The sequence below is a fragment of the Rhamphochromis sp. 'chilingali' genome (genome assembly GCF_963969265.1).
Source record: "Rhamphochromis sp. 'chilingali' genome assembly, chromosome: 8".
Lineage (NCBI taxonomy): Eukaryota > Metazoa > Chordata > Actinopteri > Cichliformes > Cichlidae > Rhamphochromis > Rhamphochromis sp. 'chilingali'.
Window position 1 is genome coordinate 19,882,923 of NC_137935.1, and position 17,804 is coordinate 19,900,726.

The 17,804-nt window shown below is 38.4% G+C and overlaps 1 protein-coding gene across 1 annotated transcript in view; it reads left to right on the top strand.

The window, feature by feature from the left end:
- elna (elastin a) overlaps positions 1-17,148 on the top strand; it is a 57,462-nt gene extending 40,314 nt beyond the window's left edge. The window contains exons 33-48 of the mRNA XM_080889994.1: positions 22-51; positions 525-575; positions 4,284-4,310; positions 4,414-4,428; positions 4,551-4,580; positions 5,126-5,152; positions 6,159-6,206; positions 7,458-7,490; positions 7,583-7,669; positions 8,145-8,201; positions 8,789-8,833; positions 9,644-9,682; positions 10,261-10,308; positions 12,832-12,864; positions 15,577-15,654; positions 15,742-17,148. Coding sequence (XP_080746120.1) covers positions 22-51; positions 525-575; positions 4,284-4,310; positions 4,414-4,428; positions 4,551-4,580; positions 5,126-5,152; positions 6,159-6,206; positions 7,458-7,490; positions 7,583-7,669; positions 8,145-8,201; positions 8,789-8,833; positions 9,644-9,682; positions 10,261-10,308; positions 12,832-12,864; positions 15,577-15,654; positions 15,742-15,788 — 695 coding nt within the window. The 3' untranslated portion in view covers positions 15,789-17,148. The remainder of the gene's footprint in view (positions 1-21; positions 52-524; positions 576-4,283; positions 4,311-4,413; positions 4,429-4,550; positions 4,581-5,125; positions 5,153-6,158; positions 6,207-7,457; positions 7,491-7,582; positions 7,670-8,144; positions 8,202-8,788; positions 8,834-9,643; positions 9,683-10,260; positions 10,309-12,831; positions 12,865-15,576; positions 15,655-15,741) is intronic.
- The last annotated feature ends 656 nt before the right edge of the window (positions 17,149-17,804 follow it).

Sequence of the window (17,804 nt, forward strand, 5' to 3'; positions counted from 1 at the left end):
GATCCATTATTGCTTCCACAGCAAAGGATGTCAGTGGAACTCCTCAGCCAGGTACGGTGAAATGTCACGGCTGATTACATACTGTATGAAAGGAGGATTGTCTGCCACAGTTAGAGTATTTCTATTATACAGCAAATGTAAAAAGTTAACAGCAAACTGAAGAGATTTGTGGATTTTCATTTTTAAGTCTCAGAAGCTTATTGAGAGCTTCAGCACACTGCTTGCACGACTTTACCAATAAAACACGCACACGGCTCGACCTGCCACGCCATTTTTTTCCTTGTTTTTAACAGTTGCTCTCTACTTTGTGGTAAACGTATTTGCCCCTTCACTCCTTTTCTGCCCACACAATTTCCCAGTTTTAATAATATTGCTACAAGCCGTTGACCACCTCCAGCTTTACAGCCTCCAAGCTGTGGCAGTGCTTTGGTCCACTTCACAGCTTCTGCCTTTTCTTGTGGCTCTCACTCTGTGCCCGTGGAATTCACACTGGATCAAACTGGTACTTGTCATCTTTTTGGCAGAGCCCACTGATATTGCCACAACTGGCAAGACCCCAGAAGTCCCAGATCCCAGTAAGACTCGGTTTGCTTGAAGTCTTTGACCATAAATTAAATTATAAGGCATTTATTTGATGTTTGCAGTTGTAGTTGAGTTTTGATCTAATATATATATTTATCTATTCAGTATTTGAGAATGTGATTTAGATTTTTTGAGATGATTTGGACCCTTTTTGCTTCTGTCTTGATAATTATGTCTATTTATTTAAATCAAATTATTACATCAAGAAATTATGCCTTATGAGAGTGTTTATAATTTATACAAAGCTAAATTAAATTTTCCAGGATTTAGAGAGTTCACTTTCTCAAATACTATTTGGAAATACTATAGAAATGTCTCATGAGCATGCATTAGCTGTAGTAAGTAGCACTCCACTTCTTTTTGGGACTGTAAAGAATGGGAACCAATTACCTTTTTTACAGTATTATATATATACTCTGCTAAAGGGAAGCAGCATTATGTACTCTGTCAAATACGTGAGAGAGCTGTCTCACATATAGTGCCTGGACACTGTGCTTCACAAAGTCCTGAAAGAAAAGTCGTTTTAAAGCAGACCTATTATGCTTGCTTCAAGCTCCAGAGTTTTATTCTTGGACTATATAGAGTAGTTTTGAATCATAGCTCAAAATTATTCTTTGTTACCTTATTTAAGCATTAGTGCACCTCAGTTTTAGCTATTCTTCCTTTAAGCCAACCTTCTTCTGATTGGCTGCCCCTCACTAAAAGAAGACTTCAGCAGCAGGTGGGTGGAGCTTCTATGCAGACAGCCAGAGCTGCGTGTCTGATATGATGTCCCTCTTTGACATCATACAGATCCAAGAGTAGGAAAACTGTCTGAAACTGAGTATTTAGAGCACAATGAAGGCTTTTGGTTTAGGCTTATTTAGTTTTATAGGGATTAAGACTTCTACTATTCACATCACCAAAATAAATAAGTGAACACATAAAAATAAAAAGAACGGCAGCATAATAGGTCCACTTTAACCTGTCTTGCCTCTTCAACTTCCTGTTAGTGTTGCATAATTTGGGGCTGCTTTTTTTTTTCTTTCTCTAGCATTTACTCAACTTGTGCACTCCTTTACTTTTTACCTCACAGCTTCCTGTGCTTGATGCATTGCTTTCATTATAGCGTCATTACTGCAATTTGTGTACTATTAACTGCATTAGTCCTGCATTAGGGAACGGGTAGATTAATGGGTAGCGATCTTTTCTGTTTTAATTCCTCATATTCTCCACAGAGGTTTGTTTAGGAACATGACTACTTGTGCACATAGTTTGACAGTTTTTTGTGATATTTACACAGTTTAACCTTCCTCTCGTGTTAGCTTTCTGTTATCATCTCTTATGTTAGCGGGTCGGTTTTGACCCGTGAATTAAATCAGCTATAAAATATACTAAAAACAATAAGTTATCATCCAATTTGTTTCTCATCTCTTGGTTACCTTGTTAGGCTTCCTTATCCATGAAAATGTTGGTTTTAATACTTTTGGTGTGGGCCTCTGGGTCTTTTTTTGTCACTATACCCCTCGATTTCAATTAAAAAAAAATTGTAAAATTAACCTCAAGAGAATCATATTAATAAATAAAAGGTTTCTGTGTTACCTGAGTATTACTGAGGGGTATAGGACACATCTCTTAAATAAATCTGTTTTATTGATTTTTTTCATTTTAAGATTAATAACTAAAATGACATCGATGGTGTTACGGGTCAATTTCGACCCATAGACATTTACATCAAGAAAAGACAAAAAAAGTTTTTTTTTTCAGCAGTAGACCTTTAATATAAACTGAAAAAAAGAAAAAGTCCTCTCCTCCTTTGTTTTGGTTATAGCCGTGGGTAATTGTGGGCTTTTTATCACTTCCCAATGATACAGCTTCACCTCAGTTTCCTTTGTGAAGTTCTTGTCCAAGGTCATATCTGGTAAAAAATAAAATAAAATAAAATATCACAGCTGATATTGTGATCTTGCAGTCCAGTGGTCATATGGAGGACCACACATTTTCATTGTTTCTTCTCAGGGGTGCCACTCGCAGCTTTGACTGTGAAAATCTGTACATTCCAGGCATAGTTGGTTTTTGCATCACAGGCTTCCCAGATTTTTCTGCCGTTTTTCCCTTGCTTACTGGGTATATATTGCCGGAAGGGGCATTTTCCTCAAAAAGTGGACAAGACATTCATCCACTGTCACTGGCCCTGGGATGAACATCAGTGGAAGAAGCTGCACCCATCTCTCCCAGACATCCCTGATGGGAGCAAGCTTGTCAGACCTCGGTCTGGTCTCTCTGTTGTCAAATCTGAGGACTCTTGAATCAAAATGATATCAAATGTGTGAAGTGACATCGTTGCCCAGAAAATGTTTCTGCCTGTCGATGCATCCCATAGACGATCAGTGGCCTCATTGCAGCATCTGTACACTCCAGCAAGAACAATGAAAGCATCCAGGTATTCCTCATCATGTCGCCATTGACTTTTTTTTCCTTCAAGGTTTATCATAGTAATGATGATTCTTTCTAGTGACAATGGCATAAATATCTCAAAACATCTCTTGATGTCACTGACTTTGGTCAGAGCAAACCTTGTGATTCCAGGGGTCATTTTGATGACATTTGCAGAAGCTGCCCTGCCATGTACATCATGAGGTACTGAGCTCCAAAAGATCTTACCATTTTTGGACTTGAATCTTTCAGCAGGAGTAGCTTCAGCACCAGCGACCTCCACCTCTGATCAGATGTGTCTGTGTCTTCTGGATGATAGTCCACATTGTCTTCCTCCTTAGAAACCTGCCCATCTGAATCGCTATGCTGCTCTGTGTCCTCTCCTTCATTTTCACCAAAAATATGATCCAGAACTTAGCTCACTGTGAATCTTCTTCTCATTTTTTGTATGCTGCAAATTGTAAATGTGCACTCTGGAAGTCAAATGGCCACTCAAATAGTGAATTCACCTCACATGCCCGTGTTTATTTTGTTTTGTTTTTGTGCAGGTATACTGCAAAAAACATGCAAAATAAGAATCCCCTAAAGCTCATATGATTAGGAGAGGCGCTTGCTGTAAGTGTTTTAGCTGACAGTGCACTTATGATTTCAGTTTTGGCTTTAATTATTGCTTTATACTCATAATATTATACCTGGGTCGAAACCGACCCTAACAACACAAAGGTCATAATTTCAACTAGGGCATTTTATAATTTAGTGAAAATAATTTTTTTTATTTTATTTTGTAGAAATAGAGGTTCCTGACAAAGTCAAAAAGCCTTGATACAATAAACAAATGTATGTGATTTTTTTATGCATTTGAAATTTAAAATGGGTCGGTGCCGACCCTAACACGAGAGGAGGGTTAAGTTTGTAAAATCACTGCACTTAAAGTCCTTTATTATTAAATAAACACTGAATAAATTGAAAAGCAGCTACTTTACACTTTTTATTAGATTAGTTGTTTCGTAGTTGCATGAAATCCTAGAAGATTACGTCTTGTATTTATTTCCTTGCATTCCCAAATCCAATTAATGGAAACCATTGATTTTGTTGATATTAGTTGGGCTCATCTGAAAGGACAAAAAGTAAAAGGCACTTTTCTAACTTTTTTTCTTTCTTTCCTCTCGTGGTGGATGGGTGAACACAGGTGGTAAGTTGGAAACAAACATGCAGGTTTTTGCTTCATTTGATTCTCACGTGTGTCTCTTTGTTTTAATAAATGTTATTTCTGACTCCTCTGACAGTTTCTGGTGGAATTGTTCAGCCTAGTGGTAAGTAGTTCACATTAATCCTGTAAATCCTTGTTAACAGTGAAAGTATGCTTACTGTGCTTATCTAAACATTATTATACTTTTTCTTTTTTTTACTTTACAGCTGGCACAGGTGTTGGTAAATATGTCAAAATCCTCTCATACTGAAATATATCAAAAATACTCAGAGGTTCATGATTTGGGCTTCATTCAAACATTAAACGTGACAAAACTTTTACTTGTGTGTTTCCCGTGTGACAGTTGGAACAGGAGTTGACGCTCCCACTGGTGGTAAGAACAGTTTTTCTTTTTCCTTTCTGTACGTATTCAACATGTGCCATTAAGCAACTTATTTCAATGGATCTTTTAACAAAAGCTTGTAGCATCTGTTAATCTGTAAAGTCTATGACAGAGGTGTCAAACATAAGGCCAGGGGGCCAGAATTGGCCGAATCCGGCCAACTGGACAGCTTTAGAGGAGGGCATCAATTTTGTTCTTTTAACTGTATTTTCAGTTAAAACATTGTGGTTTATACGTAAGGGACAGTTTGGACAATGAGCTACCAGAACTTTTTTGTAATCTCCTTACAGTGTCACACTGTCAGATTTATTTCATTTACTACTACAGCATTTGTTTATATTATAACAATATTTATTTCTTATCTCTGGGATTAAATATGCACTTAAACTTCTTTACACTAACAGCATGAGCTTTATGTAGCCCTTAAAGTGAAATGAGTTTGGTATACCTGCCCTATTACATTTATTATTACTGAAATTGCATTACTTGTCATTTTGACATATTTTAATGAATGTAACCGTTGCCTATGTTTCTAGTTGACACTTCACGCCAAGTTCAACCTGGTAAGTTTACGTTTTTAATCAAAATTGAGCAAAATGTACTGATTAATTTGTAATTTACAATAAGAAAGAAAAAAAAGAAAAATAAGAGTTAAGTTTCACCCTATCACGCCTCACTCACTGGCCACAAAAAGGTGTTTTAACATTCCTCAGAGATTTTCGTCCATATTTACGTGATGGCATCACACATTTGCTACAGATTTGTTGACTGTACATGGATGATGGAAATCTCTCGTTACATCACATCCCAAAAATGGTCTATTCGATTGTGTACAGACAACTCAAGAGAAAAATGACAGGAGGCCAAGCTGAAGATGTTAACTTTGGAGACAAAGTTAGAGAAGCGAGGCTGAGATGGCTTCGACAGTGAATATGCTGGACAAAGAATGTATTAAAAAAATGGAGCTGCCCAGATAGAGGAAAAGAGGAGAGCAAAAATGATTGATATAGTGAATGAAGACATGCAGAGGGTTGGTGTGAGTGTGGAGGATGCTAGGAACAGGGTGAGATGGAGGCAGATGATCCACTGGCCACACCTAAAGGGACTGCACAGATGTCCCTAATGAAGTGGCCAGTGAGTGTAATTCTACCCATTCTTGTGACTGTAATAGTTAAAGGAACTAAACACGATATGCTAAATTAAATTAAATGTATTAAAAATGTCAGAATAGTTGAGGATTTTAAATTAACTGATCAAACTGTTGTTTTCTAACTGGTTTTAATAGGTTTTCCTTTTTTTACCTTTCTTTTTTTCATCACCCATGTTGGGCAGTTTATTATTCTATCTGTTATTTTAACTGGAGTTCAACAACAAGTCAAATATTTATTATTTTATTGATTCAGGAGCGCTGTGTTGTTTTAATCACTCAGTCTCCTGGATGTTTTCTAACTTAAAGTTCATGAAAGTATGCTGGATCCATCTGGCCACATGGTGGAGACCAATACAAACATACCCGCTGTGGGGCTTTTTCTCTTTGACTGTAAAAGTAAAAGGCGCGGCTGTTTTCAGGTCCTGGTGTTGGAACAGTTGGAAAAGCACCCAAACCATTTATACCAGGTAAAGAGGAACTAGATATTTTAACTATCACTCATTTGTATGATAAAGCATAAGATGTTGTCTCTGATTCTCTTGCATGTGATCTGTTTATGTTTTCCTCACTCCTTCGCCACAAAATACTAGATGTGCATTTAAGGAGTTCAACTGAATATTGTCTGAATTTAGTACATAATATTTTAGCCATCTGTAGCTCACACCAAGCCTAGATGTTTATATCTGGATTTATACAGTTTGTAAATGAATTTGTATTTAAACGTTTCTAATTATTAGAGTTGTGCATTATACATATGATCAGTATGGCATAGTTAAAAGACTAAATTGTGACATATCACAGATTAATTTCAGCACTACTGTCATGTTTGCTGCTGCTGCTCATTACTTACACAAACACACAGACAGCATCTTACCCTGTCATTTTAGTCTCAATCCAAATATTGATTAATTTGTTTTTATAATCACATCCACTGTCAAGCTACACATGATGCATCCTTCTTAACGTGCACTCTCTGTGCAGACAGTTAACGATTCTTCAGCCTGGATCGATGAAACCAACAAAAAGCTGCATCAGGCCAATTATACCTGCAACAGACTGAATAGTCATCAGTTTTGTGCATCTGCTCGTTTGCACTTTTAGGGCATTTTACCTATTGTGCACTTTTTTGCAAGCTTTGATGTAATTTTTTGAATAGAATTGTAAAACTGAGAAATTTTGTTGGTAACAGGAGACTCTCCTGATAGATAATTAAAAATAAAAACAAACATTTTTTTTACTAAGATTAAAACACACAATATGACAAAAAATTAAACGTTAAAATATTATAAACTCTCAAGATAAAGTATTTGTTACCTTTACATTTTTTGGATTAATGTAAAGGATCATCAATAACACTGTGATACCCGAATAGAATCTGTTATTATTTTTGTTGACTGTTGATTTTGTTTCTCACTTTTGTCTGATGCCTATCGAGTAAATCTCCGTTTTTCCCAGTATTAACATGGCAGGGATTTGAAATTGCACATTATAACATGAAGTCTTCTGTTTGACGTTTACTCGTTTGTGCACTCAGGGTAAATGTTATGCCCAAACTGTTGATTTAACTAATTACATAGAAAATTTAATAAATGTAAATTTTCTGTGTAATTTTGTTACATAAGTACGTACACATTCAGTTTCTACAGAGTACATTTAATGATTAATCACTTGAATAAATAAACCTTTGATTTTTGGGGTCTTCTATTTTTACTCCCTAGGTACTGGCTATCCTTATGAAGCACCTTATGGAGGCAAGTTTCCTGTTTAAGTTTATTATGTTTTGGCTCTCATAGATTTTGTTTAAAGAGCAGTGAGGTATATTTCTACTCTTTTTGTGCTTTAGTACCTTTAGGCACTGGACCCGGACCTGGACCCGGAACTGGGCCTGGAACTGGAACACTGCCTGGAGCAAAGCCTCTGAAACCTCCAGGTACTCGAATCCATTTTTTCCTTCAAGCAACCAAACTGTTTTAGTAACTAAAACTACTTTTTAAATATACTATAAGACTAAAGCTGGTGCAAAAAACTTGCCTATAATCTTTTCTTTATCTATGAGAGACACTCTAATGTCTTATAATTATGGTGTAATCATTTTTATGCAAAACACAAAGTGGAAAGACACTGGATGAACAAAACCATTGTATGGTACGTCATACAGAACAAAATAAACAAAAAACATTTAAAAATGTAAATTCTGAATGAATGCATGTACAATATGTTTTATTTTAACACAAAGTGAGTAGTCAAAGAGTACTGAGATGTATGAAAGTTTCGACTGTCAGAATTGAAGAACTAATAATGGAATAATTAGATAAATACACAGCGTGATAACTGCTGTCATGTTCGTGTTTTTGCAGAAGCTTGTGCACATGCAGTCTCAGCATTGTTGTGTTTTGTGTTTGTAGCTGTGGGTGGTGTTGGAGAGAGACCAGGAATCCCACTGGCTGCAGGAGGTTATCAAGGTCAGTGAGCCCTAAGAAAATTTACTTGCAGGAAACTAAATTATTATAACGTATTAGTAATTTTTAATTGGGAAATAAGAGTGCATCCTGCTTTTTAGCAGGACTTGTTGAAATCAGGGAACATCGTATTATCATTAGACCCTTTTTGTAATTCCTTCACTGAGCGTAACGCCTTCTCAAAATGTAGGAGATGAGTTATCTATTAGATGTCACCATGATTCAGGTGGATACACTCTGCTTGGACAAGGTATATATAAAAGGAGGCGAGCCTGTCAGCATTGATGCCTAATGTTTCCCTGACTTTAAAAAACAACAACAAAATCATCCAGTCCAGTGCACAAAGTGACAGTTGGTGAAGAGATGTCATCTCATGCCACTTCCTGTGCAGGAAATTGGCCAAAATGCTGATAAGTTGCTGTGCAGGGTGCAGCGTATCAGGAATGAGAAACCACTTTAAGGAAGGAAAACAACTGGGGCAATATTCAAAGAGTTTCTCATTCTTTATGTGGCTCTCAGTCCTAAGCAGGATGGCTATAGTAATAGATTAAAGGGTCATTGCATGTAAGCCAGTTTTCTCTGTGTGACAGGTGGAGTTGCGTATCCTGGAGCTGCAGCTAAAGCGCCGAAACCAGGTAATGTAACAGGCCCGGTACTGCTGCCGCACATCAAAGCACAATGTAAACATGGGAAATGTGCTGTGAATGTGTTTTCCTATAGCTTGTGGCCACTGTGTACTTTATGTTGAAAACACAGTTTCCCAGAAACAGTGTTTGGGAAAACGTCCACCTCACTTCCTCTTCAAATTAAGCCTCAAAAATTCAGTACTGGATCTTTTTAAAGTAGTTTTTGTTTTGTTAGCGAGTTGCTATCAAACCAAAATCACTAGATTTACTCAGATTACTTGTATCAAAAAGACACTTTGTAGACATTTACAGTACCATATTCTCTCTCTTTAGCAGAGTTTGTTTACCAGTGAGAAATGTGGCCTGAAATAAAGTGATTCAGCCATTTTTATTTTTTTTTAAATCCAGCTTCTGCAAAGGCAAGCTCCACCAAGGGCAGTAATCCCTGCAGTATTTCTGTTCCGTTAGGAGTCTGTAAATGGAGCAAGTCAACAACACATCATTTTGCCCTGGAGACCATATTACTGTGCAGAACATCACTGTGGGATTGTTTGAAGATAACACAACCCCCCTGGGGAGTCCTGCCCTGAAATAGCAAAATTCTGCCAGGGGAAATTTGGATGAGGACGTTAATGTGACGTTAGCTGAGCCACTGGCCACATGCCAGTTTAGGGCCTGAAGCAACAATGCTGGAGTAATACACACAGGAAAAAAAAACTACAATCCATAGAAATATGAAACTTAGAAAGTTGTATTTGCTGTATATCAGAAGAAAAGAAACATTTGAATTGTTTCTTTATTGTCTTTTAATTTGAGCAGGCTACGGCAATATTGGAGGTGGTGGCGGATACCAACAAGGTGAGGACCACAGTGACATTTTTACCACTCAGTCCCTCTCCTTTTTATTCTTAAGCAGCTTAAGATGATGCATATTTCTGTTCAGAAGTCTACAGCCATATTTACACTTGCACAGCTTTTAGACCTGCCTCTTCTTCTCTTCCTCTGCCCACCCGTGATGGATCATTGCAATCACACAGCAGCAGCCGACAGTGCCGCCTGCTCTCACTTCCCCACAGATACTGCCCGGCTACAGCTAGTCATAAAAACTGTGTCCTAATCCATCTCCCAGTGAACACAGACACATCCGTCTGTGTTACTGCAGATGGTTTAATAGCTTTCATTTTTGCAGCACAGTTTTTCCATCAGGGAGGTTTGCCAAACTGAGAGATCCGTAATTATGAAAATCAGGTCAAGTTGTCATATTCAGCGTAATGCTGGGTTGTTTAATCATAACTTACTTGTAAAACATTTAGTGCAAATGGATTTACTGCCAACACAAATAGATTCTATACATGAATCCAATTCTTATCGTGTGACATATTTTCTATCTGTAGGCCTGTGAGGTCTCCATTAAAAAGGCTTTTTCAAATTTACAGGTGTAGTTCCTGGTTACAGAGGAGGATACCCCCAGCAGTACTACCAAGGTAAAACAACTACTTCCTTTATGCACATTTTGATTAAAGTATATTGATGAATTCACAGCACACATTATGTTACATACTACCTGCTACTTGTTGTTGGTGATAAACACTTCTGTGTAGTGACCTTTTAAGGGCGCAGGTTGTGCCATAAATCAGTGTTGACAAATGACAAAATAGAGCCATTTATCTTTAGAAGGTGGGATCAAAGGCAGAGAACAGTGGTAGGATGTTTTAAGAGTGTGTGGCTGTATCGGAGGTGGACTTTCACCCAAGAATAAGAACTCCAAAAAAAGAGGCTCTAATACTACTTTTCAGTAAAGCAGACTGAAGTATACTCATGAGCTACTTTATTAGATGTACCTTGCTAGTACCAAGTAGGACCAATTTTACCTTCAGAACGGCCTTAATTGCTTGTTGCAAAGATTCATCATTCATTCATCAGCTGTATTGTCGCAGCAGACAATCTTTCCAGCCTTCTGTTGTTCAAGAAAAAAGAAAAAAAGATGCAAATCTTGGTTGTAACAAGCGGTTATTTGAGTAACTGTTGCTTTCCTGTCGAATCATGTGGTGATTCTCCTCTGACATCAGCAAGGCATTTTCAGCCAGACAACAGCAACCTGCTGGATATTTTCTCTTTTTCAGCCCATTCTCAATAAACCTGAGGCTACGTTCACACTGCAGGTCTTAATGCTCAATTCCGATTTTTTGATCAAATCCGATTTTTTTTTTGTCTGCTCGTTCACACTACAAATAAAATGCGACAGCAAACGCGCTCTAGTGTGAACGCTCAAAGCGGCCCGCATGCGCAAAAGAAGACGTCAAACACAACGCGCTCTGTTTAGACCCAGACCAAACAATATTGTTTGACTGATGGCCCTTAACATAAAGACTTCGGACTTCACGTTTCCCAATTTTTGCTTTAAGTTATTTTGTTATTTACATAATAATGTAAATAACCTAATAATGATCCTTATTGCTGTTTAAGAGAGGAGCGGTGCTTCAAAGGATAGTTGCAGATTTCTGTCAGAATCTGCAGATTATGCAGTACAAATAAAATGTTCACGTTTCTCCAACGTTGTCTTCCCAACAGTTTCACTGGACGGCCAGGAAGCGTTCGCGATGTCTTATCGGGCGCTTCTCCGGCGCTGATAATTGGCGTCTGTCTTGTGTCAGTGACGTAAAAGACGGATTTAATGCGACATGACCGTTCAAACAGCAGACACTTTCTAAAACATCAGATATGTATCGGATTCAGTACCACGTACGAAAGTGACCCAGATCGGATTTGAAAATATCGGATTTGTGCCGTTCACACTGTCATACCATGATCGTATATGGGTCGCATAGGGTCCAAAAAATCTGATTTGATGCGCTTTCACCTGCAGTGTGAACGTAGCCTTAGACATGGTTGTTGGGGACAATCCCAGTAGCTCAGCAGTTTCTGAAATACTCTGACCAGCCAGTCTCACAACAAAGTCACTTAAATCAAATCGTCTTCTTTCATCATTCTGATAAGCAGTTTGAAATTCAGCATGCCGTCTTGACCCTTGGCTGATTAGATATTTGCATCAACAAGCAATTGAACTGGTGTACCTAATGCAAAACTGTAATTCACAGTACATTCATAGCACTGATAACTGCATTGCTAAAATAAACCTGCCTCCACCGAGCGGAGGATTTGGCGCACAGATGATTGTTTAACTGTTTGTCCTTGTTTCTGGATCAGGGGCCGGATTAATGCTGCCTCCACTTTAGAGCTTAAAGAAAAGGAGAGGGGAGCAACAGAAGGTTTTCTTTTCTTGCAACAATATTCACATGCCGAAAATGATTCGGAAACCACATTAGGAAAAATATTACCTGATTACCTCATCGGTATTTATTCTTCCCTCTCCTTTCCTTAATGTCGGCCACTTTCGCAGCTTCAGCTTTTGCACAGTTTCCATGTCATGCTTATTATGACCTCTTACTCGTTAATCTACAGTAGAGATATCTACTGTATCCTCTTATCCAACTTAAAAAAAAACATATTAAACTTTAAATATCTGGAATGTTTTAGTTTAATTTGAATTTGATTAATTATTCATAAATATTTTTGACTATCCTAAACACTGAAGGTTTTTTTTTTTTAGACCAAAAGGATTTGTGTACTTTTCCATTTTAAGTTAAAAATAATTAAACAGGTCAACCCACATTTTACTGACATTTCTTCAGTTTAAGCAGACAAACCTTATGCACCTCTATCCACAAGATTAAATGTCGGTATTATAAATACAAAACACAGACAGGAGAAGACTACTGTCTGCATAAAATCTGGTCACTTGTCTGCACTGAAAATGTGTCTGGAACAAACAGCTCAGCTCTACGTTTAAGTGCCTCCTGTGCGATCCTCTATAATGTCAACAGTTTAATTCTAACCACATCCTGGCTGAGAGAAATGAATCCACCTGTGTGACAGACCCAAAGTGGTTTCATCCTATCATTGCTCTGCTGACACCTACTCTTGTATTTGTCTTTCCTGTTGTGTAGGATATGTGCCAGCCCCGCTGACTCCTCAACAAGGTACCAAAACTCCACGTCCTCTCATTACATTACTTCACACATGCAAAAAGAAAACTTTATTTTTTTGCACATTATAAAGGCATTGTTTCAGTGAGCGACTGTTCCCTGAAGCTCTGCTCATTTTCCAGTTTATCTCTCATTAAATCTACTTTTTGGCAGAGCACGCCAACATGCCAGATTATCGAGATGAGTTTGGAAAATGGGTGTGTGCTGGTCAGTGCAGATGGTGCAGCTCAGCCCGTATGATGAACACACCATAATCTGTATCTTCCTGAACTAAATTACTCCTGCGAGTGGGATAATTTCATAGAAAGCGCATGCTATTTTAGAGGCTATAATATCATTCGTTGGATCACTCAAAGTACCTGACATACAGCTTTCAAGGGCTTTCAAGTCTCTGAATGAAATCTGAATCAGGTTTATTGACAAAACTTTAGCCAAACCAGGATTTTTTTTTTTTTATAGAATGCCCTGAATAAGCATGTGTTAGTGTAACATGTTACTTATAACGTGACTGGAGGATCATTAAGAAGATTAAGATATAAGAACTGTAGACGGGAAGAAAATGTTCTTGTGCCTTGAGGTGTAGGTCCTAATGTGCTGCAACCCCCTGCCAGAGGCAAGTGACTTAAAAAGCTCCTGTGGGAGAAGTGCAGATTCCAGCCAGTTGCCTTCTTAGTAGAGCAGTGGAGTGTGGAGGGGAGGGGAGACAACCCTACACATGAGAGTAACTAGGAGAAGTGGATGACAAGATGCAGGTGAAGATAATCAAAGACAATTACACAGGAGAAGTACAACTAAAGTCAAGAAGCTAGAGATGGGTATCTATCAAAATAAAACAGGAAGGAAGAATTGTAACTAAATGGGGGAACACAGACATGTGAATGATCTTAACATATGGGATCAACACAGTAAGAAGAAGATAAGATAGGAAACAACTCAAACTTTAATCAAGAATAATTTCATGTTTCTATGGTGAACATAATTAAATCATGTAGCATCTGCATGAAAATCCGCAACTTAATTTGTATCATGTCATCTCAACAAGATCAATCTAGTAAGAGTGGTTCGTTGCCTGGACTCACGAAATTCACAAAATCACATTAGATGTCAAACTGCAGGAAAATCGCTGGAGTTTTAAGAGGCAGATAACTACACCCACACCAGGTGTATGCTATCGCTATTTATTGTGGTTTAACATGTCAAGGAAAAAAACGTACAGAAAATTCTGCATCAAGCCTTGCAATCATAGTTTTCCTAGTTTTGTTAAGCCTGGCTTGACAGCTTGGTGGCACGATGGTTAGTGCTGTTGCCTCACAGCAAGAAGGGCCTGGGTTCAAATCCACAATCTGGCTGATTTGCAGTGTGTAATTAGAGTTAGGTTAATGGGTAATTCTAAATTATCCATGAATGTAAGTGCAAATGGTTGTTTGTCTCTATGAAATCATCAACCCTCATATTGGTTCATTAAGCAAGACTAGCAGTTATTAACAAAGTAGTCGTTCAAACAACAAGATTTCATTGTGTTTTCCTAAAGTTTTTAACTTGTGTAGAATGAATTAAAATAAATTTCACTTTATATACTTCAATAAATCACTTAAAGTCAATGTAAGTATACTACATTGATCCAACGTAATCTGATTACATTAAACCACCAAATGTCAAATGTGTTGGTTTGACATGGTCATAAATGGGTTATTGTACTTGGTTAAATCACATGGAAAAAGGTGCCATGATTAAATTGTATTCATCCAACAACAGAATTTTTTGAGTGCAGGCAGACTCATCCCCACCTTTGATTAGCCCGATCGAGGTAGCGTCATCTGCTAATTTCATAAGGTTGACTGACTGGAGGTGGAGCTGTTGGTATGCAGGAATAAAATGAGGGGAGAAAGTATGTAGCCTGTAGGGGAACTGGTGCTGGTGGTCTGAGACATGCATGCATTTTCATGTCATGCCATTACATGACCAGTGAGGGTTTTCACATCCTTCCTTGGGCTGGTGGATAGTGGAGCAGTCCCACAATGATGGGACAAAATGATCTTTGCTAAAGTACTTGTAAAATCAGTGTGCCTTTTAGCAGCCATCCTAAAAAGTATTTCACAGTCACCAGGACTCAAAAACTTTATATGTAGAAGTTTATTATAAATATCATTCATCTCATCTTGGTGGTGTTGATTAGATTAAGATAAAGTTCTTGTCCAGTATATCAGCAGCTGTCTGTCATATATCACCTACCTTATTAATATAACTTGCTGAGCCGGTCTGCAGTGCAAACTTCACTAGTAAATCCATCTACAGTTTAATTTCCAGCACCCGTGTTTGGAGGCAAGTGTCTCCTGCCTTAAACGGCATCCTTACAGGGAAACGTGAACTTATCAAATGTGAACTTTGATAAGACATGCCGAGAAAAAGACAAGTTCTTAAACATTTATGCACTAGAAGAACATTTTGTTGAAAGCAAATGAATCATATTGGGGGTTTTTTTGTTTTTTGAAAGTACCAAATTTTACACAGAGAAAGTTTTTCTTGTAGAAATAGAAACAAAAACCCACAAAAAAGCCAAGAGAACAGTTGGATATTCAAATATATGCGTGGAAAATAGAGGGACAGATCTGCCCAGTGTCCAGTCGGATAATCTTCTGGCAAACATTAAGGCCAGTACCCTCAGATTGGAAACATAATAACCAATATTGTTTTGTTGTTTTGCAGCCAAAGCAGCAAAGTACGGTGCTCTGCAGGGCTTCCTTGGTGGCGCAGGTGGAGGAGGAGGCGGAGGATTCTATAGAGGTAAAAGACCTGTGCACATTGTTGAAGAAGCATCCTGAAAAACAGAAGTTGCTGCAAAGGCTAAAATGTTGCCGGTGTTTGCTGTAGGTGGCGTTGCAGGATGCCAGGGCAAATACTGTGGGAGGAGGAAGTAGAGGATCTCTCGAGATCCAGTGACCTCAAGAAACCATGGTGCTACTGCATGATCGAGAATGTACATTTTATATGCAAAGCCCCATTAGACAACCTGTAAAGATGTTTGTTTTTACTTACTTGACTTCAGTGTCTGTTTTTACACAAACCCACCGACCCAGAATTTTGTACATGTGACGTATGTTATTGACAGTGCCTTTTAATCATTAACGTGTTCAAGTTAACCAAGTTAATTCTGTACCGCACCGGCCCACCATGTGTCGCTGCGTCCGTGCACACACGCCTGCACGTGTGTGTATTGTTTGTTTGAAACTCTGTCTGTACCATCGGCTGTCAATGTCACCCACAAGTGATTTCCCTTTCTGCTTTAATCCTAAACTAAATCAAGGTGATCCGTCTCACTGGGCAGCACAGGGCTCGTCTGCTCCTCTCTGACCTGTCACAGGGGTGGGGTTGGTCATAGCTAGGCCGAAATCTGATGATATCCATCCAATGTCAGTGCGGTTCCTGGCTCCCCATTTTCTCTGCTGCCATTTTTAGGCCTGCTGGGTATAAAGCGGTGGTAACTGGGGCTCCAGCCAACCCATCTGCTCTCACCAACTTTGCTGATTCTTGTTGCTGTGCAGTTCAGTGTTCTCAGCTTTTTTGTGTTAAATGTTGCCAAACACTTTCTGCTGAAGACAGTCAAAAAGCAGTGGGTTTAAATATCAATCAGACACTGCTTTGGTATGTACGCGACGTGTATGTGCGTGTGTGTTTCATTATGTGTCGTGTTTAAGTCTGCTTCAAATGTTTAGTCTCATTTACATTTATGTAACTGGTCATTATTCAAGATTTGCGGCACCATGATTTGACTCATAGCTTTTTTGTTATCAGGAATGTGTGAGCATTAAAAAAAACAATCCTTTGCTTTTGCATTTATTCACTGTTATTAACTGTAATACAGATTAATACTTTGTTTTAATGGGAATGCCGCTGTGTTTATGTGAGGCACAAAATCCCTGTTCTTTATTTACTTGAGCTGCTTTAAAAAAAACAAAACCAAAGGCTTTACTGACCAAAGGTTCATGAGCGCTGTTGCCAAGTGACCCCTATCTCTTCCCGTAATTGTGTACTGTATTTTGTACTAATTTGATGGCTTCAGTTCCTTCACTCGGTGCTGTGTAAGAACTGTCTTTGAGCCTCGCTGGGTCAGACCTTGTCTTATGTGGCGTGGGATACTCTTCATCTTTATTTAAAACTGTTTTTATAAGGAGGAACAGTGTGGTTTTGCACTTTTTATGTTTCCACGGCACACATGTGACTTGTTCCCGGACATCCCGGCATTTTATTTGCTTTAACAAATAACAAAATAAAATGTGTTTAAAGAACACGTGTTTAAAGAACACGCGTCTTCTTATTCATTACTTCTTCCTGTCCGTCCTGAGTGTCGAATCAGTCCAACGCTGGAACAATAACCTGGGTTCAAGTCCTGCCTGTTTTAGAGCTTTTTTTTCATATGAGTTCTGTTATTGTTCCACTAGGAAAAATGAATCACTTATCAGATTTATTGTATGTGAAGGATTTCTTCTCTATAATGAAAACAAACCTCAGGTTAGGTGCGAACACTTTGCCAGAGTATGGCGACTATGAGCTGTGTTCTTATTGTGCCAGCTGGAAGTAATGAACTCATACTGCTGTTCCCTGAAGATCTCCTGGGAGAGCCACTGACCCGTGATCCACATCCTGTAAAAGTAGCTTACACTGTTGTTCCAGGAGCAGAGGCTTTACTGCAGACATAAAACAATGTCACTGTGAAACTCTAGTCAAATTCTGTTTTTCTACAGCTGGCAATTACACATTTCTGTAAATCTATTTGCTTGATTTTCCTAGTGTTAGTTAGCTTGCTTAATTTCTAACAGGAAATAATGTGTTTGTGTTACTTTAGGCAACATGTAATCGGTGTAGGCAAACCCTTTGTACATACGTGTACTAAATCAGTTACCTGGCGACCTGCCGCTGGGACAAACAGATCAAAC